The sequence below is a fragment of the Melopsittacus undulatus genome, chromosome Z (assembly GCF_012275295.1).
Source record: "Melopsittacus undulatus isolate bMelUnd1 chromosome Z, bMelUnd1.mat.Z, whole genome shotgun sequence".
NCBI classification, from domain to species: Eukaryota; Metazoa; Chordata; class Aves; order Psittaciformes; family Psittaculidae; genus Melopsittacus; species Melopsittacus undulatus.
The window spans coordinates 100,191,681-100,212,963 of record NC_047557.1 but is presented as its reverse complement, the minus strand read 5'-3'; the positions used below and the strand labels follow the sequence as shown (position 1 = coordinate 100,212,963).

The following is a 21,283-nucleotide window of genomic DNA, read 5'->3' as shown; positions in this document are numbered from 1 at the left end:
CGCTATCCCATCAGCCCCTCGGAAGGGGCCGCTCCTCCCGGTGTGCACCGCGCTTCCGGTCGGCTCTCTTCCGTCGCAGCGCGGCGTAGAGGACGGTGTCAGGTCGTCGGGCCGGGGGGGGCACCGGGGCCCGGGGGGGGCAACGGGGCCCAAGGGGGGGGCACCGGGACACAATGGGGACCCCCTGAGCCCCCCCTGCCCCCCCCCTGCCCCCGGGATGGGGTTATGGGTGCATGGGGGGTGCGGGGGGAGCGCGGCCTCCTCACCCGGTTGAAGGCCCCTCCGTGCGGCCTACGGTCGGTGTCGCGTTGTGTCGGGCTCTGTCGCGATAGGGTTGGGGGTGTGCCCCGAGGCAAGGTCAGGCGGAGGGCTCCGCGCTGGGCCGGCAGCGGGGTTGTTGGGGGGGTGTTCGGGGGGGTTGTGGGTGTGATAGAAGCGTGTTCTGCAGTGGCAGTGCCGGGCTGCGGCACACACCGTTACCGGGGAGGGTGTCCTTGGGCTGGGCGCTGCTGAGGCCGTTAATGGAGGTAGGATGGGTTTAATGGAGGTAGGATGCGTTTAGTGAATGCAGGATGGGTTTAATGGAGGTAGGATGCGTTTAGTGAATGCGGGATGGGTTTAGATTCTCGTTTCGAGCTCCTGGGTTGTGCCAGGTAACGATTTGTTACCGAGGGAAAGCGTTTAGAGAGGCCGGTTTAAACAAGGGAATGCCGTTTAGTTCAAGTCTGGGCTTCTGGCACTGGAACAGGGAGGGGGGAGATTAATCCCTGTCATTATGATAAGGGAATGACCCTGAAAAGCGAGGACTGAAAAGACAGGAAGCCTCTGGTCTGGCTGTTTTATAGTCTCGTGGAAAACGGCGTTATTTCATCTTTGTGCGTTAGATGTCTTTGCTTCACCTTGACTTACCTACTGCTGTTTTGTGCTGACAGGATGTTGGCTTCCAGGGCATTCAGCCTCATTGGGAAGAGAGCCATTTCCACCTCCATCTGCCTGAGAGCTCATGGACATGGTAGGTGGTATTTTATAAATGCCGAATACTGCTTTGGTATTTTAGTGAGGGTGATGGGGGGAGAAGTTTAGAGGAAGAAAACAAAAAGCTGTTGCTTGGTGTTTGGGTAGGAGGAGGGTTGGGATAGAGGAGGGATGGTGAGGCTGGCGGCAGGAGAGCCGAGCAGGCTGTGCCAGCAGATGGCAATGTGGAGGCGCAGGCAGGGCTGAGGGCTGGGCAAAAACCAGGATGGAAAACGGGAGCAGGCTGAGACTGGGCTGGTTCAGCCTGGAGAAGGTTCTGAGGAGATGTTAGAGCAGCTCCAGTGCCTGAAGGGAGTAAATCTGGAGAGTGTCTTGGGAGAAGGGATGCAGGGACAGGCCAAGGGGAATGGCTTGAACCTGCCCGAGGGGAGACTGAGCTGAGCTCTTAGGCAGAAGCTCTTTCCTTTGAGGGTGCTGAGGCGCTGGCACAGGGTGCCCAGAGAAGCTGTGGCTGCCCCATCCCTGGCAGTGCTCAAGGCCAGGTTGGACACAGGGGCTTGGAGCAGCTGCTCCAGTGGAAGGGGTCCCTGCTTGTGGTAGGGGGTTTGTCATGATTTAAGCCCAGCCTGTAACTCACAACCACACAGCTACTTGCTCCCCCCCTTCTTCCTCCCCTCACTCCCAGAAGGATGGGGAGGAGAACTGCAAGAGTGTAACTCCTACAGGCTGAGATAAGAACAGTCCAGTAACTAAGGTATAACAGAAACCACTCCTGCTATCACCAATAATAATAAAGGTAATAACAAGGGGAGAGAATATAAAACATAAAGGGGAAAAATAAAACAAACACAAGTGATGCACAACACAATTGCTTACCACCTGCTGATCGATACCCAGCCTGACACGAGCAGTGATCTGGTTGTCCCGGGTAACTCTCTCCAATTTCCATACTGGGCATGACATCCTGTGGTATGGAATACTCCTTTGGTTAGTTTGGGTCAGGTGTCCTGGCTCTGCGTCCTCCCAGCTTCTTGTGCTCCTCCTCACTGGCAGAGCATGAGACTGAAAAGTCCTTCATCTGGGTAAGCATTATATAGCAAGAGCTAAAACATGGGTGTTATCAGTGTTGTTCTCAGGCTAAAGCCAAAGCACAGCACTGCACCAGCTACTGAGAAGGAGAAAAATAACTGCTGTTGCTGAACCCAGGACAGGATTGGAACTGGATGAGCTGTAATGTCCCTTACAACCCAAACAAGTCTGATTCTATGATGAATAGTGTTTTAGGGTATTACCTTTTATATATATCCCCCTTCTGCTTTATTCTTTCACTCTTACAATAGCAAGCATTTGAAATGCTTCACCTGGAAGTCTTCTCCTTCCTGGATTCTTTAACTGACATCACTTTTTTGACTGAGCTGTTGTGGGTTTTTTGTATTGTAACCAGCAAGAGATGCTTTTGCAGGAGTCAGAAACTGTGTGTCTCTTCTGTTCCCCTGTGCAGCTGGTGTTGTCAAAGCGGATGATTTCAGCCTCCCAGCCTATATTGACCGCCGTGATGTTCCCCTGCCTGAAGTGGCCTTTGTGAGGGATCTCTCTGCTCAGCAGCAGGCTCTGAAGGAGAAGGAGAAGGCATCTTGGACTGCTCTGTCTGCTGATGAGAAAGTTGAACGTGAGTAGTGGGGGCTTTAAGTCATCTTACACCTACCAACAGAGTGATCTAACCTGTTGTGTGTTAATTATTGACACCGGGTAGTACAGCCAGTAACCCCTCTGCCTCCTGATGGCTTTGCCATAAGAAGCTCTGTTAATTCCAATGGAGCTGGTTGCACTTACACATGCAGAGGTCAGTGTTTGCTGTTCCTGGGATCCTTGGTGCTGTTTCAAAGTCAGACATTCCTGCTGTGGTGTCTGTTATGTACCTGAGGTCAAGTCCAGCAATTTCTTCTTTTTCCATAAAATAATATTTATTTCTTGATTCCTGTCTACTTTCAACAAGCCAAATTCTCTTCCTTACAATCATATGCAGTAGTTCAGCTGAGTAAAAATGAACCCTGGGGATTGGAATGTTAATGACCACTGACCTCAGCATTGCCAAATTTTGGCTGATTAAAGTGCTAGGCATGTGTTTTGACTTGCAAATAAAACTGAATTGTCTTTTCAAACTACCATCATGGTATGCCAGTGAGAACCGGCTTTGAGAACATGCTGTGTCTGCCCCTGTCAAAGGTGAAAGGCTTAAAACTCCTTTGAGAATGGCTCTAATATGCATAAGCACTCTCCAAGTGTGATGTTCTGCATGCCAAATTCATTTGGACCTTGGTGACAAAGGTGAAAGAAGCCTTCTGAGATACAAGTGTTTCTGTTGAAGTGATTCGTGCTCAGGTTTGGTTGCAGTACCTGCTGGGAGTTGGCAGGGAGGAAGAAGAGCTCTGTTTCTCCTTTTTTTGGGCTGATAATGCAACTTTACAATAATCTCTAAAATACAGATAAACATCAACCTGCTGGGGGGTGAGTCACATGGCGATGGTGAAACAACTCATTTACCATGGCACGAGGGCCTTGGTCTTGGTGCAGCAGAGTCCAGCTAATTCAGAAGCTCTTTAGCATCACTTTTGGTTGGCTTTATGCTTTGGTAACCTCCTGGAATGTGACATGTGGTCTGCAAGTCAGAGCAAAAAGGAAAAGAATAGTTTGACGCTTTTAACTTGTATTTTTTTGCAGTGTATCGTATCAAATTTAATGAGACCTATGCAGAAATGAAGAAAGGAACAAATGAATGGAAGACTGTTGTCGGTGGAGTGCTGTTCTTTCTCGGTTTAACTGGTTTGATCCTCATTTGGCAGAAACACTTCAGTAAGTAAACCCCATACGGTGTTAACTCTTAAATGAAGAGCAAGATCAGTTGATATCTGATGGGGAAGACGGTGATAGGAAATGACAGATTTGCTGTGAGCTGCTCCAGGGAGTCTGGTGTATCCATCAGCAGTGCTGGTGCCCTCCTGGCGCTTGCTGTTTGTTAGTCTCTGAAAACTCAGTTCTGGAGCTTCTTCATGGAGATTAGCAGGGGTGTAGTGTGAGTATTCAGGAAGCTCACTCACTGAAAGGTGAAGGTGGTGGAGAGACCTTTGATGGGAGGAAAATAAAGGGAGGGGAAGGAGCTGTGATGCCACTGATCCCAGAGCTTCCCCTCTCTGAAACCTGCTGTTGCAAAACCTTCTTGCTGCCTTAGTAGTAAACATTTGGGTTTCTGCCACGTTTGGCTTCATTCCCAGCCAACGTTGCTCCCCCAGGGAGCCTTCCAGCTGCCGCAAGGCAGAGCATGCAGTTAAATGAGCTGTTCTGTGTCCTGAGGCTTCATCTACTTGCAGTGAAAGTAGAGTGCTGTTGTCTTGGTACAAGCCTTTAGAGATGAACAGAAACGGATGGGGAATCAATGCAGGAATCTGGCCTGAGCTGAGTGCTTCAGGACTCAGATGTAGGAAATGCAGGTTTGAAGAGATGATGGTGTGTGGGTGATTGGCACCTATGCCTTTGGGGGGGAAAAAGCTTTTCATTAGTGAAACTTCAGTTCCCAGCCTCATATCATGATGTGATTCCACCTGCCTTTGAATTGCAGTGTATGGCCCTATTCCGCACACCTTCTCCGAAGAGTGGGTGTCGGCGCAGACGAAGAGAATGTTGGACATGCGGGTTAATCCCGTGGAAGGCATCTCTTCCCAGTGGGATTTTGAGAAGAACGAGTGGAAGAAATAAAGCAACTCAGCACAGCCTGTTCTGCTTGAATATGAAATGATTCCATCACCTGTGTGTGACCTCGTTGTTGTGTACTGGAACAACCTCTCCACCTACATAGAGGCTAATAAATGTCTGGTTAACTTGAAGGTGTCCTTTTATTGGTGTATAGGCGTGTGTGGTGTGATGGGAATCTGAGGGGCAGAGCTTTCCTGGGTAATCTCGTCATAGATGGTGTGTATTCAAGGGAATGTCTCTGGGGCACAGCCAGCTGTCCTGCTGTGCAGAGGTCAGAGCTACATGTAAGGTAAGCAGATCGCAGCCTCTGCATCCCGTAACCACTCCAAAAATAGCATGTCAGTGCTTCAAAAGGCCAAGTCGAAGGGAGCAGGGTGTGTGGGGGAGAGCAGCTCTGCTCTGTCCATCTGTCTGTCCTTGTGAAGGGAATGTGAGGAAGAGAATTACTACATCTAGTTAAGCCAAGAATAGGTTTAGACCCCACACGTTGCCTTGTGTGTGAGGTGATGGTGCTTGGAGGGGATTGTTGCAGAGTGGGGAGGGAAATAATCTCTGTGTTTAGTGGGAGCATATGGAATTATTAAACACAATGGGCTGGACACATTCTGATTCATGGCTTAATGTTTCCAGGGCCTGAGCTAAGGAAGGTGGTGCTGTTGCTTTGCTGTGTCTGTAGCTGCTGACTTTCTCCATTTGGCTAGTCTTTCTGCAGGCAAACTTCTGCCTGCAACTTAAAAACACCCCTCTGAAGACTAAAGCAAGCTTCAGCTTCAGTTTGCTCTCTTCCTGCCTTGGGTTTAAATCCGTGTGCATGCTTAGCAGCTGAGGTGGAAACCCTGGGGTGGCCTCAGCCACATGTGGTGACCCGCTGTGCTGGAGCTGGCCAGCTTTCCCCTTCCAGCAAGATGGAGGTTTTAAAGATGAGATGATTTGATGGGAATTAAGCCATGGTCTCCCTTTCCTACTTCTGAAACATCCCTTAGGTGAAGTGCTTATTCCTGGGGCGCTGAGGAGGATGTAACAAGGATGACACAATCACAGCCTGGTGATGGCTGTGGGGTTTTTACTCCACTTGTGGTTTGCTTTCCTCTGCTCTTCATATAGCTGGTGCCTCCAGCAGGCTGCTGGCGCTGAGCTGGGAAGGGGCCAGCAAGCTGCTAGGCAGATCTGCTTTGGAAATGGATGTTCTGAAGTATGTGCTGGAATAGCAGTGCTGCTTTACAGCTCCTCTTAGCTCCATTCCTGCAAGGAGGGGGAGATGGATTTATCCCCAGTGCTCCATTAGCTGCCGGTCATTTGTGCCACACTCTGGTTTTTGAGGTAAGTTCCCTATTCTGCATTCTGCTCTCATTCCTCTGACTGGGATGAAATAGGATGAATGGGAGAGATATCCCATGGATTGCAGGTCTTGTATCAGCCTGTAGCATGCCAGAATGACACCCAGAAGCACCTCTGGGACAAGAGACTTACTCCTATTGGGAGCATCCTCCCCTTCATTCTCCCCTAAAGGGCTGTGAAAGCCTCATCGAGCCCAGGATAGAAACCTGAGCCTCACCATGGCCCTGGATGCTTATTTCCTCCTCCCCTGCCTGGCACCAGCCACTCTCCTCCAATCCTTTCACCCTAGAGCACGGCGCAGGGACCTGCTGGAGCAGCCTATGGCCTGTGAGTGAGCTGAGTTTGCCAGGGCTCTGCACGCTCCCCTCCTGGCACGTGTTCCCCTTCCTCCAGCTCTTGGCAGAGGGATGTGCTGCTGGGAGGTGATGGATCTCACTGTCCTGACTGTGATTTTTGGGTGTTTGTTTGCAGATAGCCTTGGATACTGAGGAGCCACCTGTATCCTGATCCTGGGGACAGGAAAACTATGGGGAGTGGAATGACCAAGGTACTGGGGGCCAGCGGGATGGTGGCCAGCTTGTCCTTAGGCAGAGCCTTCTGCAGCACAGGGGGATGCTTGTTCAGAGCCACCATGATCATAGAATGGTTTGGGTTGGAGAAGACCTTAAAGCTCATCCAGTTCCAACCCCCTGCCCACCTTCCACTTAGACCGTGTCATCCATGATGCTCTAAATAAAACCCTTTGAATATTCCCTTTCTCATTCCCATTTGAAGCTCCAAGCACTTAAGAAAAGGAATTAAGAAAGCAAATGGTGATTGCTGGGTTTATATCCGAGGTGATGAGCTAAGTGTCTGTGGGTGCAGGAGGTGCAAAGGATGCTACAGAGGATGAAGGGGACTGTTGGGATCCATCATCCTGGGATGCTGCAGAGGGTGAAGGAGACTGGAACAACTACAGCTGTACCAGACTGGCACAGCTTTATATGCTTGTCCCTTGGGTGGTAAGGTGGTGGCATTAGCATCCCCAGGGCTGATGGGGGTCCCTGCAGGGGAGTTTCCTCCCCCTACCACCCCTGGGACATGTTTGTGCCCAGCAGCTACACAGAGCTAAGGGGAATGCGGTGTTTTGCTGCTGCCTGTTGCTCAGCTGAGCTCCAAGGCTGACAGAGGGGATTGATTTCTGCTGCTGTCCTTAAATAACCGCTCGGTATGTGCGTTATTCAGTTTAAAATTAGACCCTGAGACAACAACAGCGAGACCAGATCAGGGCAAACTCCCTCTGCATGGCTCTGGTGTGGTTTAACACTGGGGTTTAATGCCCTGTGCATGCAGCCTCACCTATAGGGTGGCTTTTACAGCCCCCCCGGTGCCACTGACCCTACCTGGGGAGCCCAGGCTGCCTTTGCTAGGGGCTGGGTTGGTGCAGACGTGTTTGTGCTGCTTTGATTTGATGAGCTGAGGGGTTCAGTGTCCCCCTTCTATTGCCAACAGCTTGTGCCATGCTGGGCACAGGCATTTGCTGTTTGCACCCCATGGATGGGCTGGGGTTCAGCTGGATTAGAAAGGGGCTGGATGTGACCCAGTGCTATTCCTACTGCCTCTCAAACTAAGGGACTTCTGCCAGATGGGTGCATACAGGTCAGCTCTTCCTTTCTATGCCTCAAATGGCTCTGGTGGGCTCTTACACCCCAAAAGTACTCTGAGCTGCCCCTTTTTCTCCTCCATAACGCTGCAGCAGTGAGTCATTGCCCAGCTCCACATACTTGATGGCACTTACTGCAGCATCCTGCCCAGAGAGGTGTTATAAATAGCCTGTGCCTTTGCCTATTTATCCCTCGCTGGCAGAGGCAACCTTTGAAACTGCTTGCAAGAGGTGGTTGCTATAGAATAGATAAATAAATCCCAGCTGCAGCAGGGCTGGTTTGCCTGCAGGAGATGGGAAGAGGGGTCCCTGCTGGACCCCCACCTTGAAGGAGGAGCTGGGATGGGCTGAGCTGTTGGATTCAGCCTGTTTCTGATAGGAAAACAGGACCCTGCGCAATCCCCTTCCATTGATGTGCTGAGTTTTCCTGAGCTCCTAAAGGGGCTTGGGGATGGTGGTTTCAGTGGGCTCAGCTTTGCTGGTCATTAATGAAGGTGGTTCATTAATTAGGAGCTTGGTTTGTCATTGCTTGGGGGGGGTTGGTGCCAGATGCTCTGGTGCTGCTGGTACCACACATGCAGCTCGATGCTCCCACGTCTGATGCATGCTGTGCCTGGCACTGCCTTGAGTCTCTCTCCTTTCTCTCACCTCCCAGGTTGTCAAAGGCCTTTATCTTGGGAACATCCGTGGTGAGTGTTTTCCTTGTGTTTCCCTGTGTTCCTACCTCTGTGTTGCTGTGAGATCCATGGGGCTGCAGGAATCCCTCTGTGCTCCCTGTGCCTGCTCCCTGTTGAGGACCTCAGCGTTATCCAGAGATCCTAATCCCCCACACAGCCTCATCCCAATCACAAGTGGCCCTGTGCAGCTCTAACTCAGGAAATGGATACCCATAGGGAGTGCCGGAACACTGGGAAACCCCAGCATGGCTGGAAACCTCCTGTGTTTGCTGAGACAATATTTACTGTGGGACAATGCCTGGTTTTCTTGCTGGGACCTCTGGGCCCTGCAGGGAGCAGGATTCTGCTTCCTCCAACAGCAAGGACACAACAACCTTCTCCAAGAGCATAATTTCTGGTTTTGGGGGAGTCTGTTGAATATCCAGCTCATCCAAGGGGAATTTTGCTTCGAAGGAGGTGCATGCTTGGTCTCCTTCCCATGCAGAGTGAAAAGCAGTGGGAATAGGGGACAAAGGGGCTTGGGATGATGGATGTGGGGTGTTGGTGGGTGCTTGGTCTATCAGATCTCCCAGGTAGCTCATGTGCTTCTCCCACTTCCAGACTCTGAGGACCATGAGAGCCTGCAGAGGAACGGGGTGACACACATCCTCTCCATCCACAACAGTGCCAAGCCAGTGCTGGAGGTCAGTGATCGGGTTGGGTCTGTGGGGCCACTCCAGAGGGTTTAGGGACTGGGAGGGTGCAATTGGGATGCACACAGTGTTCTCCTGGCATGGGGCAGAGAATCAATGCTGGACTTGAAGTGATTTGCAGTGATTGATTTGCAGTGATTTGCACTGATTCGCACCATTCGATGCTGAATCGCACCCAGAGGGGCTCAGCCTTGTTTTTGGGGTGAGCACCCGAGTGTTTTGGGGGGCACTGCCCCTCTCTCGTTGGGTTTTAGGGGCCGGAGGGCTGGAGGGGCCGGGAGCACCGCGAGAGGGCGGCGGCGCCCCATAGATGGCAGCATCGGGACTCCCAGTGGCCCCGTCGGGGAGGAACGGGGGGGGCACAGTGGGACCGGAGCAGCCCCGACCGCCCCAAGACAGGGGTGCCGGTCCTGGTGTCCCCACTCAAACCTCGCTGAGCCCGGAGCGCTGTGGGGCCCTCGGGATATGGGTGGGGAAACTGAGGCAAGAGGGTTGGGGCTGGAGGTGCAAAGGATGCTGCATAGGATGAAGGGGCTGTTGGGATCCATCATCCTGGGATGCTGTGGAGGATGAACTGGGCTGTTGGGATCCATCATCCTGGGTGGTGCAGAGGATGAATGGAGCTGTTGGGATCCATCATCCTGGGTGGTGCAGAGGATGAATGGGGCTGTTGGGATCCATCATCCTGGGGTGCTGCAGAGGATGAATGGGACGGGTACAGCTACAGGTTGGGCAGAGAAGAGATTCAGAGCAGCAGAAGGACTTGGGGTTGTTGGTCAATGAGAAAATGAACATGAGCCAGCTTCAGTGTGCGCTCACAGCCCAGAAAGCAACCGTATCCTGGGCTGCATCAAAAGGAGCATGACCAGCAGGTCAAAGGAGGTGATCCTGCCCCTCTACTCTGCTCTTGTGAGACCTCACTTGGAGCATTGTGTGCAGTTCTGGTGTCCTCAACGCAGAAAAAGGACGTGGAACAGTTGGAACAAGTCCAGAGGAGGCCACGAGGATGATCAGGGAACTGGAGCACCTCCTGTATGGAGACAGACTGAGAAAGTTGGGGCTGTTCAGCCTGGAGAAGAGAAGGCTGCATGGAGACCTCATAGCAGCCTTCCAGTGTCTGAAGGGGCCTATAGGGATGCTGGGGAGGGACTATTCGTTAGGGACTGTAGGGATAGGACAAGGGGTAACAGGTTGAAACTTAAACAGTAGAGGTTTAGATTGGATATAAGGAAGAAATTCTTTACTGTGAGGGTGCTGAGGCACTGGAATGGGTTGCCCAGGGAGGTTGTGAATGCTCCATCCCCGGCAGTGTTCAGGACCAGGCTGGATGAAGCCTTGGGTGATATGGTTTTGTGTGAGGTGTCCCTGCCCATGGCAGGGGGGTTGGAACTGGATGATCTTAAGGTCCTTTCCAACCCTGACTATTCTATGGTTTTATGATCCTGGGATGCTGCAGAGGGCAAAAGGGACTGCTGGGATCCATCATCCTGGAACACTGCAGAGTGTAAAGGGAACTGCAGGTACCCCTCATCCTTTCGGACCTCACTGAATAGGCAGCCCCATCAAAACACCAGCTTGAGCCCTTTCCTCACTAAGGCATTGGGTAAGGTGCAGTGGGGCAGAGAGAGGAGGAAGGAGGCTGCAGAGAAACGGCTGGAGGCTGGGGAAGGGGCAGCAGCTGGTGCTGGCGGTGCTGAAGGCATGGCCAGATGGGTTGCAAACCACACGGTGACTTACAACACGGAGCAAGGCAGGAGGAAAGGGGAACCGGAAAGGCATGGTGGGTTGAGCAATGTGTCAATCACAGCCCCGGCTCCGCAACCGCAAACCCCAGCACTGTTCCCACGAGTGGCCCCGCTCCCCGAGGTGGGATGGGGGCACCATAGGGAAGGGGAAGCCACTGGGAGCCTGGCAGTTATTCCTGGATAGGGACACAGGGAAGAATGGGATCGGTTTGGTTGCTGTACCGGTTGATGCAGTGGTATGGACAATGTGGTGGCTCTTCTTGCTGTGGGGAGGTTTGGTTAGTATCAGGAATGGTTTTGGGAATCCACGGCCAGGGTTGGTGGATTTCCAGGTTTTGGGAATCCACAGACAGAACTGATGGATTTCCAGGTTTTGGGAATCCATGGCCATGATTGGTGGGTTACCAGGTTTTGGGGATCCACAGACAGAATGGATTTCCAGTTTTGGGAATCCACAGACAGAATTGATGGTTTCCCAGGTTTTGGAGATCCACAGACAGTACTGACAGTTTTCCAGGTTTTGGGGATCTACAGCCAGGATTGGTGGATTTCCAGGTTTTGGGAATCTACAGACGGAACGGACAGGTTCCCGTGTTTTGCGGATCCATCATCCCACAAAACCTGCTGCTATTTCCTTGTTGGTCCTCATGCCCTCCCCTGATGCTTGGTCGCATTCTATCTGCCAAGCTCCTGCCTGGATCCACCATTCCCTATGTGCTGAGAAGCCACAGTCTGGCTGGAGCACGGATGAGGAGCCCACCGCCTCTATTTTTCCCCCTATCCTGTTCCTTCCATCTGTTTTCCCAGGCAGGGAGCAGCCTGCTGGCATTCCATGGGGAGCTGGCAAGCGTCACCTTGTCCCCATCCCATGAGAGGCTGCAGGGTGGCAGGGACGAGCATGGGACTGGGATAGGGAGGGTGGATAGGATGGATGTGTGATGCATGGGAACGCCTGCCCATGCTTTGCTTGAATCATGGGTCTTTCCAAGCATGGAGATATCCCCTTGCCCATCCCGTGCTGCCTTATCCCTCCTTAAATAATCCTGGTTTTCCAGCCTCCCAATTTACCCTGGGAAGTGAGGGTGTCCTATGGGGTTGGTCAGCCTAAGGGGGAACCTCTCCATGGCAGGGAGTTGGAACTGGATGATCCTTTCCAACCCAAACCAATCTGTGAAGCCATTGGAGATGGGTCAATCCCTGTGCTCTCTGTTTCGGCTCTGTCTGCCAGGATTCCCATCTATTTCACTAAGAAAAGGGAATAAAAACACACAAAAAGGGGAAAAACAACAAACACAAAAAGAACCTCGGATGAAAAGGATCTAATTTTAGCTCGGAACAGGGAGGCGCGAGGAAACGATGTTTTAAAGAAAGGAAAGTAATCTGACCGACGCCAGCATGCGGCAGGATGGTTTATGGTGTATTAGAAAGGGCTGGGAGGAAATAACTCATTGATGAGAGTGGCTTCGTCAGTGCCTGTTCATACACCTCTTCCTCATGGGGCTCACCGGTTGGGGCCCCATGAGATGGGTGGCTGGGGTCTGAGGGGCTCCTGTAGCAGTTTCCCATAGCCTGGATTCTCCTATGTGATGAAATGGGGGGAAAGACCCCGGGGTGGGTGGGATGTGACCTGTCATGGTTCTCTCTGTCCATAGGGAGCAGGGTGATGGTGCCCAACAGCTCATTGTGGCTTCCTCCTCACCTAAGGGTCTTATGGGAGAGGAAAAAGAGAGAAATTAAGGCTTTTTGTGTTTCTTGCAAGTATTTTATTACTTATTTCTTCAACCATCTTTGTATTGCAGGACATGACCTATCTCTGTATCTCGGCCTCAGATTCTTCCAGTCAAAACCTGTAAGTCATTTGCCATCCTTTTCCCTCAATATTGACCTTTCTAATCAATAAAGCTCAGATTCTGCAGGATGAAGGTTCAGTTTGTGCTGTAAAAGCTTAGTATTGGTGCAGAGCTTGACAGAAGCAGAAACAGTGGTTCATTCTCAGGTTAAATAGCATTTGCAAGGCTTAAAATGTGTTTCTGTGTGTGTTTGCATTCAATTTTCCATGAAATCTCAGGTTTTTTCTACTGGGCAGGGTTAAGAACTGGAGCATTAGAAAGGCAGTGATTTGTGTTGTTCTTTCACACGTTTTCCTTGGAAAGAGAAGTAAAATGTTTGTTTAAACCATCATTTTCACCCACGCTACAAAGCACAGATACTCCTAATGTTCTAAGAATGAAGCTGGTGGGAAGTGCTGCAAGGAAGCCCCAGGCTTTCATGGGATGCGGTGCTGGGGTGTGATGACATGGGGGGGTTACAGCACCATGATGCTGCTTTAGCACCCATAAACCACACACTGCAACCAGAAAACAGGCATTTTTATTTCCTCTCCAAACACTAAAAAGCATCAAAACTTAATGCAAAGTGACTGGACAGAGCCCCGTTGTGGAGATACTGGTTTTCCAGCATCCTTGTGAGGAGGCTTGTGCTGGGATGGGATTCTGCTTGCTCATGCTATCACTGAGCAGAAAGAGGAGCTTTACAAGAAAACCTTGCCTCAGCAAGAAATGGGGTTTTTAGGTGTTATTTTTTCCTCCCATTTCGTTGCATCTACCAAAAAGGAAAGAGAATAAAAGGGAGAAGGGGGAAAAAAAAGAGATAAGAGTGTCTGCCGGAAGGAAGACTTATTCAAGGAACTATTTTCTGCTTGTCAGTTTATGCCTTGGATTTCACAATCCTGGTGAACTTTGTGTCCTGCAGAGGAGATGCTTGTGACTCAGGATCTCTGCGGCTCTCAGCATTGCTGGCTTCATGCCCCAATTCCATGCTTTGAGGATGGAAAAGCATGGAGAGAGGTTTTCTATGCCTGGAGGGGGAAAGCCCCTGTGGAGTGGGTGAGGATGGATGGGGTGGATGAAGTGCTCACTTCACTCCAGGATGGGGTAGGAGAGTGATGCTGCATGCATTGAGTGGGCTGGAGGGTGGCAGAGGGAGCTGGAGGTGAGAGCATTGCATCCGTGCAAGCACCGTGCATCTCCGCTGGTCCAAGCCAAGGATGCAGGACTGGGATCCGGAGAGCTCGGATCTGTGTAGGCACCACACACAGCAGGGATGTTCTGCAGAGCAGGATGAGCTGAAATGCTTTGGGACAAGCTTTAGGCAGGGAAAGGCACCCAGATGGGGATGCTGCATTTGCGGTAGCGGTCGAGGATGCCATGATTAGCAATAGACTGACATCATCCAGGGCTGAAAAGCTCCGTATTTGTTAGTCTGACCACAGCTTTGGAGACTTCCCTCCCAGCAGAACCCCCTCCTGTTACTGAATACGCCCTTGTCTGGTTTCTTAAGGTGTAGAGCAGGGTGAGGAGCTTACCCTTTGATGGGCTAGCAGGGATGGAGGAGGGTTAGGAGGGCTCTGCCTTGTCTCTGAGCCCCATTGGGAGTGAGCCTTGGGCTCTGGGCTAGCTCATGCCTTGGCTTCTGAGAAATCAGGAAGGCTGTGAGGAGGACACCCACCCCATCACGCGGAGCCAGAGGAAGTCCGGCGCTGGAGCTGCTTGCTCCGGCACTCCCAGCCAGGCATCAAAGGGGACGCTCTTTGCCTCCCCATAAAGCTGGTGCTATGGGGCCAGGCTGTCCGGGTTACTCAGAATCATGTTTTCTGCCTCAAAACTGGCCCAGGGCTCAGTGCGGCTGTGAGGGTGAGCAGGTTATGGCAAACACACACTGAGGAGATGAGTACCTGACTCAGTGTGGGTTCTTGGAGATGCTCACTGCCTTTGGGAAGGGGTGGCAGCAGCTTCCAGCATCCCATCCAGTGATGAGCAGGAGGGATGCATCCCTGCATAACCCTCCCACAAGCACCCATCTCTGTCTCATAAACACATGTGGAGTTGTTTGTCCTGTTTTCTGTGTCTCCATACCTTCAAAGAGATGGGTGCTGCCCATAGGGCCAAGCATCCAGGTTGAAAGCAGAGAGAGGCATCATAGGGTGTTGCAGAAGAAAGCCCTATCTCCCTGCCCTGTTTTGCTGTGAAACTCTCTGGTTTGGGTTAAAGTGCTGCTTCTGTCTTGCTGGGATGGTGGTTGTGCTTTCAGGGATGCCGGCAGCTATCTGTGGCTGGCAGCCCTACATCCTATATCCCTGGAATGGGTGGGAAGGGGCTGGATGTGCTCTCTGGGTGAGAAGGAAAAGTGAGTTGCACTATTTGGGATCTGCAGGCAATGCACCTTGGGAGCCAACGTTTCCTGCCTTATTCCCTACCAGCATCTTCCCCTTGGAGGGAACTGGGTGGTTTCGGCATCATTTGGGAACTGGGGGTGAGACAATGGCTCAGGGCAGCCTCTGACATGGGGATGCGCATGTCCCTTGCACACAGGGTGACAGCATTCCCTGCAGGCTCCCTGCCCTGCCTTGGCTGACAGCATCTGCTGTTCCCAAGCCCTCAGGAAGCAGGAAATCCCCCGGAAAGCCTCCCAGGTCATTTCCTTCCTTGCAGATGATCATCACTCTCTTTGCCTTCACTTGGCAGAGGGAAGATCCCTGCTCCCATCCCATGCCATGGCCCCATGGGGTGGGACATGAGATGGCTGCAGCTGGGGTGGTTTGGAGCCTCTCATCCTAACCTCTTGCCTCTCTCCTTGCAGGCTGCAGCATTTTAGGGAGTGCATCCGGTTCATCCATGAATGCCGGCTTGGGGGGGGAGCCTGCCTCGTCCATTGGTGAGAGCTGCCGGATCCCATCACATTCCCTTTGCATCGGTTCTATGGGAGGTGGGAATGGGGTCCCAGAAAGTGTCCCCAGCATCAAATGTCATTTGTGGTGGGGAGGAAGATGAGGAGGAACAGTGGGAGGGTGATAGGGGAAGGTTTCTGCTGCTGAGATCCATGGGGATCACAGAATCATGGAATCAGCCAGGTTGGAAAAGACCTTTAAGGTCACCCAGTCAAACCTTTACCCCAGCACTGCCAAGGCCACTGCTAACCCATGGCACTGGGGCCCTCATGTACATGTATGTGAACACTTCCAGTATGGTGACACCACCAGTGCCCTAGGATGCCTGTTCCAGTGCCTGACCACCCTCTCTGTGAAGAGATTATTCCTATGTCAGCTGCCTCTCACAGTTACAGCCTATATTTAACAAGGAGACAGCAAGCCATGCTTACTTTCAAAGTGAAAATGCCATCTCCACTATGGTACTTGGATAGCAGCAACAAGATGAGTTGGTAGAAAAGTCTGGCTTAGGTTAGGCTCAGATTAAATGGGAGAGTTCTCAGATAAGAGAGCTAATATCCAGTCTAAACCTCCCTTGGCACAGCTTGAGCCCGTTTCCTCCTGTCCTATGTGTATCTGGGAGGAGAGACCAACCCCACCTCACTACAACCTCCTTTCAGGTAGTTGTAGGGAGTGATGCATGCTCCATGTACAGAAAACCAGAGCATCCAAAGAGGCAGGATGGGGGAATCCATCTACCCACAGCCACCAGCAGCACTCTATGTCCATGCAGCTTCTCACCCGCACCATAGCCCTGCTAGCATCCCATTGAGACAGGGCATCCATAGCAAGATGCATCCCTATGTTGCGTGCATCCCCATGCATCCCAAGTGATGTGTGCTCCTCGTTATGATGGGAACACCTCTTCCTGATGCTGCTCCATCTCTCCATGCCAGCCTGGCCGGGGTATCCCGCAGCACCACTGTCCTGGTGGCTTATCTCATGACGGTGACCGAGCTGGGCTGGGAGCGCTGCCTGGCTGCTACCAGGGCCGTGAGGTCCTATGTGAGCCCCAACTTTGGCTTCCAGCAGCAGCTGCAGGAGTACGAGGTGACCTTGCTGCAGGAGGTACATATCCGTGTCCCCTTATGTGTGTGTCTGCAGGGTTTGCAAGCAGGGATGGCTCTTTTGCATGCAGCTCTGTGCAGGGACAGCTGTTTGCCCAAGATGGCCTTTGTCTGTGCTATTTATTACCTGGGGATTTTGGGGTTTTGCATGCAAAAACAACAACAACAAAAACCCTTAAAAAGAAGAGAGTGCCTTGGTGTTGTGTGAATGCGCTTAGAAAAGCTCTTTAGCCCCCAGTGCTCTTCTGGAGGGCTCAGTTAGGATGCAGCAGGAGGGATGGGTGAGCAGCATGTCCCTGGGAACCATGGCAAGGGCACTGGGATGGTTCCATGGAATACAGCACAGTGAGAGGTGGAAAAGGGGGAAGGGAGAGGGAGGGATGCTCTTGTGAGTGGCTTCAGAGTGTGCTTGGGCTTCTCCTGACACCAAATCCACTGCTTTTAGGGGTGGACAAGTGTTGATGGGGAAGTCATCTCTGCTCAACCAAATGAGGACCATCAGGTTTTAGGAGAGCAGGAGCCTTGGTTGGGTGCAACCCCATCCAGTGTGAGGGAGGGATGATGTGGCTGGGCTGAGCCTAATGCTGGGAGCTGGGAGTGGCATGGCATGCTTAATCACAACAGTACTAATTGCAGGGCTCAGGGATGCACTGTTGACCTGGAAAGCCATTGAAAGCAAAGGGAAAGGCACTTAGAAGCAGAGCTCCCACACTGGACCCTGCTCCTCCATCCACCATCAGGCTCTGAGGAGGACCAGGGTCCAAAACTGCACATCATAGACTTCTGCAAGGACAGATTAACCCACAACCTGACATCCCACAGCCCACATCAACCCTAGACTTGATCCCATCACTGAAGTAAAAGCCTGCCCCATCCACAGCAGCTGTGAGCATCACACAGTGTCCCCATGGTCCCTCTGCCCACTCTGAGTGGGTCAAGGGGGTTTCTGTCCCATGGGCTATAAGCAGGAACAGCATGTGACATGGTCACAAATGTCACCCATTCCCTTGGCACTGTCACGTGCAGGACACAGCCATGATCCGTTATTGCTGGCTTGCAAAAACACCCGTGGAGGAGGGCAGAGAATGGTCCAAGGGATTACAAAACACCCACAGCGCCGGAGATTCCCTATGGGGCTTCCCCTGTCCGGTCCCCAGCCCTTCCCACGCTATGGCTGTGTCCCAGCATAGGCCTCAGTGTGGGGTTTGCTGCCTCCTGCTCCCCAAAGGCCAGGCTGGGCTCAGCAGGCACCAGATTCCCTTCCCTTTCCCTTGGATGCTGCTTCTTCATCTCCTCGAGGTTTTGCCCAGAGCTTTGCAACCATTTCCCTAAGGATACAGGGGTCGAGGCACTCAGATGGGGTTCAGTAAGAGCTGCCTTTTCCTTGGAACACCGTGAATTCCCTATGGTCCCAGCAGTGCGAGGGAAGCTGTGATGGTCCTGTTGAGGGGCTGCTGGAGCAGGGAGTGTTGCTCACCCACAGCTGCCTTTGGAGAAGGGAAAGAGCCAGGATGGATGCTCCAGCTGCTCCCACCTCATCCCTGCATCCTCCGCCTTTGCAAGAGGAAGATCAGCCAAGGTGGATGCTGAGGGTCCTATGGGGTGATGGATGCTGTAGGCATTCACTTGCATGGCCAAGAGCCCATAGGACCTGATGCCACATGGGTCCTGCCCCTTTCTTCATGCCAAGCAGCGTTTGGCTTGCTTGTGTTGGCTGTGGAAGGTTGTACCTCGTTCCTGTGGCTTTGGGGCTGTTTTCTGTGTGTAGGTAGGATGCAAGAGCAAGGGTATCATGACCGGAGCTTCAGATCTTGATGAGGATAGATAAGAGGTTAAATTTCCCCATTTAGCCCAGCTGCCATCCCAGCAGGCATCAATTTGGAAACACACTGCACAGGAGCAGTCATGCATAAGGGCTGGGCAGGCTGCTCTGGAGGAAAAGCCTCATTTCTTCTTGGTTAAAGCACTGAGGAATAGGTTGATCCTCATGGGATCCTGCTCCATAGGGCTATGGACAAGCATCCCTCAGTGCCTCAGCTTCCTTGATGCGGAGCAGGGACCTCAGATGGGACCCTGGGAAGTAAGAAATGGGGAAGATGCTCTCTGGGACTGGCCGGAAAGTGTGCATGGAGCATGCAGTTGTGGTTTCAAGCTGGCAAATGGTGCTTATCGGGATGGATAAAGAAGGAAGGAAGAGACCAAGAGCAGCAGAACCATGATGGGTAAGGTTAGAAAAGGAAGTAAGTGAGCACAGAGAAGACAGCATGAATGTGAGAGAGGGCACAGAAGAGCATTTGGGTGATGGGCCTGTCCCCTTGTGGTGCTGGGACACCATGGCCAGGCTGCCTTCCCATCCTGGTGCTGTCCCATATGGGATGGATGCTCCCGGCTCCAGAGAGAAGAGGATGGCAACAGGTAAGTGGTCAGCACTGGAGGAAATAGGCTGTAACCAGTTCTTGCTCTCCCTTTAAAGGGAAATGCCTGGCAGCAGCAGCAGGGTGTTTTCCCCATCCTCCTAATGGATCCTTCCCTCCTTTTGCTGGATGGTGGGAGCCAGCTCCCATTGGATGCATTATGTGTGCTGAGTCCTGGTGGGTGCTGAGCTTTGGTGGCCAGGCTGGTCTCCCCATGGAACTTCACCCCTCTGGATGGTTTCCATGGGAGGAATGTTTCAAATCCTGTCCCAGATCCTTTGGGACTCACTTCCCAAAGAAATCATGTCTGGCTTTTGGGGTCAACCCCAAACAAGGGTTCTGTCTGCTTGCAGGAGGCAAGTGTGTAGCAGCTGTGGTGAATCCCACTATCCGAGGGAGTGGATTTAGGAAATCCCGACATTCCACGTGGAAATCCCCTCTGTCTGAGCTGACTTCCACTGGCTGCAGGAGGTGCGGATGCCACCAGGGTCAGTCCCAGCTCATGGTCCCTGTGCCTGCAGCAGTGCTGGCAGGATGGGGCTGAACCGACCATCCCATTCTCCTGCATCCCACACCTTTGCCATGAGCTCCATGGCTCCTGGCCATGCGGTGCTGCCATGGCATCCCAGGGAGCTGGAATCACTGCAGGGACATCTCATCCTGGGGGTGCTGAGGCTCAGGGGCTGCCTGCCCACTCCTTCTGGTTCCTCTGTGCCTGTCCCAGTGCTACCCTGGCTCCAAGGGTTGGTCCCTCTCTTGACCCTTTGCATCCACAGGTTTCACATTCCTGACTCCATGTCCTCCATCCTTAAGGGGTTTTCCAGTTATATTCCTACCACTCATCCCAGTAACTCCTGCTCACTGGAGCAGCTGGTTCCCAGCTCCTTAGGAAGATGCCAAAGCCCTGGTGAGGTGCAGCAGAGCTGCCCAGTCCTGCCCATGCTCCCAATGTGATGCAATCTGAGCCCATTGGATTCCCCTAGGAAGCAGGAAGCATTTCCATGGACCATCTCTCACTTCCCAGCCACCTCTGGACCTCATCCTGCTGCCAGCTCATCCCCAGACACTGGGATGCTCCTGCAGCCTCTGCAGCTGGATGCAGGGATAAAGGGAACGTAGGAGGCACCCTTCAACCAATGTAGGGAACAAGGTGCTCTGCAAACAAACCTGTCTCTACATGCAGGAGCTGACTTGGCTGTGCAGTTTATAGCAGCGAGTCCAGCCTGGGGAGGCTGTTCCTGTAAGCTTTCCTTACAGGAATTCAGGCACACAAGGGAACAGCAACAGCTTCTTGGCAATGGGAAGTAAATAAAGCTGCAGCCAGCGTCAGGATGCTGCCAGCTCCCCGGGTCTGCCTGTGCTGCGCTGGGGATGCGGGAAGCACTCATTGAGGGGGGAACTGTTGCATCTCATACGATGTGGTTGTGGTGTGAGCTCCCAAGAAACTGGGGCCTTTCTGCCTGCTGGTTGTGACTGGGGATGCCCCAGTCTCATAGGGGCAGTGTCTGGGATGCTGTGGGCATTGCTGTTGCAAGCGCCATCTCTCAGCCTGGGGGTGTCTCATCCCCCAGTGGCTCTAACAACCTCTCTTGGCTTTTTGCTGGCAGTACCGTGCTTGGATCCGCCGTGACTATGGCAGGAACCCGTTTAAGGACCAGGAGGAGCTGCAGAGCTTGCTGGCCCAGCAGGAGCAGAGGCAGAAGGAGCAGCAGCTGGGGAGCAGGGATCACTCCTGGCTCCATTCTCCGGCTCCCACCTACCCTCTCCCCTACCACGCAGGTGGCACCAGCAGAAGCAGATGGATGAACAGATAAGCATCCGCCTGCTCCGAGGCAGACATTGGCCCCTGGGGCTTGGAAAACCCGGTCTTCCCTTTGCCAAGTGCCTCCGGGGGTTCATGTCTAGGGCAGAAAGCAGCCAGCACCAACCTCAGCTGTGTTTGAGGGTTGGAGCAGGGGGGGTCAGGGCTCACAGACCATCCCCTTGGCTGCCAGTTCTGTGTGTACCCCATGACAAGGCAGTAAATTAGTGGCAGTGTCTTGCTCTGACCTGTTCCCTCATTCCCAGTGGATTGCAGCCCCTTTCTCGTCACCCACAGCAGCAGCAAATCCCATCTCTCTCTCCAGCATCATGGTACCCAGGGCACATCCGGCAATGCACAAGGATGCCAATGCAGACCTTGGAAAGCCAGGGTGGGATGAGATGGGGAGAGGTAATA

At 52.6% G+C, this 21,283-nt stretch overlaps 2 protein-coding genes across 2 annotated transcripts; both read left to right on the top strand.

Annotated features, from left to right (window-relative positions):
- The first annotated feature begins 15 nt into the window (after positions 1-15).
- Positions 16-4,856, top strand: COX4I1 (cytochrome c oxidase subunit 4I1). The gene is made up of 5 exons (XM_034072542.1): positions 16-102; positions 933-1,012; positions 2,477-2,644; positions 3,697-3,828; positions 4,592-4,856. The coding sequence occupies exons 2-5, from the start codon at positions 934-936 to the stop codon at positions 4,726-4,728; spliced, it is 516 nt and encodes a 171-aa protein (XP_033928433.1). The 5' UTR covers positions 16-102; position 933; the 3' UTR covers positions 4,729-4,856.
- Positions 4,857-6,589: 1,733 nt separating this feature from the next.
- LOC101881094 (dual specificity protein phosphatase 22-A-like) lies at positions 6,590-21,283 on the top strand. The gene is made up of 7 exons (XM_005152135.3): positions 6,590-6,610; positions 8,361-8,394; positions 8,983-9,065; positions 12,619-12,668; positions 15,458-15,532; positions 16,481-16,652; positions 20,673-21,283. Exons 1-7 carry the CDS (start codon positions 6,590-6,592, stop codon positions 20,877-20,879), a joined length of 642 nt encoding a protein of 213 aa, XP_005152192.2. The 3' UTR covers positions 20,880-21,283.

Bases quoted from the DNA above. Each gene is read 5' to 3' on its own strand.
- COX4I1 (XM_034072542.1), top strand. From the start codon at position 934: ATGTTGGCTTCCAGGGCATTCAGCCTCATTGGGAAGAGAGCCATTTCC. The intron at 1,013-2,476 runs GTAGGTGGTATT...TCCCCTGTGCAG, and splicing joins CCTGAGAGCTCATGGACATG to CTGGTGTTGTCAAAGCGGAT. The intron at 2,645-3,696 runs GTGAGTAGTGGG...ATTTTTTTGCAG, and splicing joins TGCTGATGAGAAAGTTGAAC to TGTATCGTATCAAATTTAAT.
- LOC101881094 (XM_005152135.3), top strand. From the start codon at position 6,590: ATGGGGAGTGGAATGACCAAG. The intron at 6,611-8,360 runs GTACTGGGGGCC...CTCACCTCCCAG, and splicing joins TGGGGAGTGGAATGACCAAG to GTTGTCAAAGGCCTTTATCT. The intron at 12,669-15,457 runs GTAAGTCATTTG...CTCTCCTTGCAG, and splicing joins GATTCTTCCAGTCAAAACCT to GCTGCAGCATTTTAGGGAGT.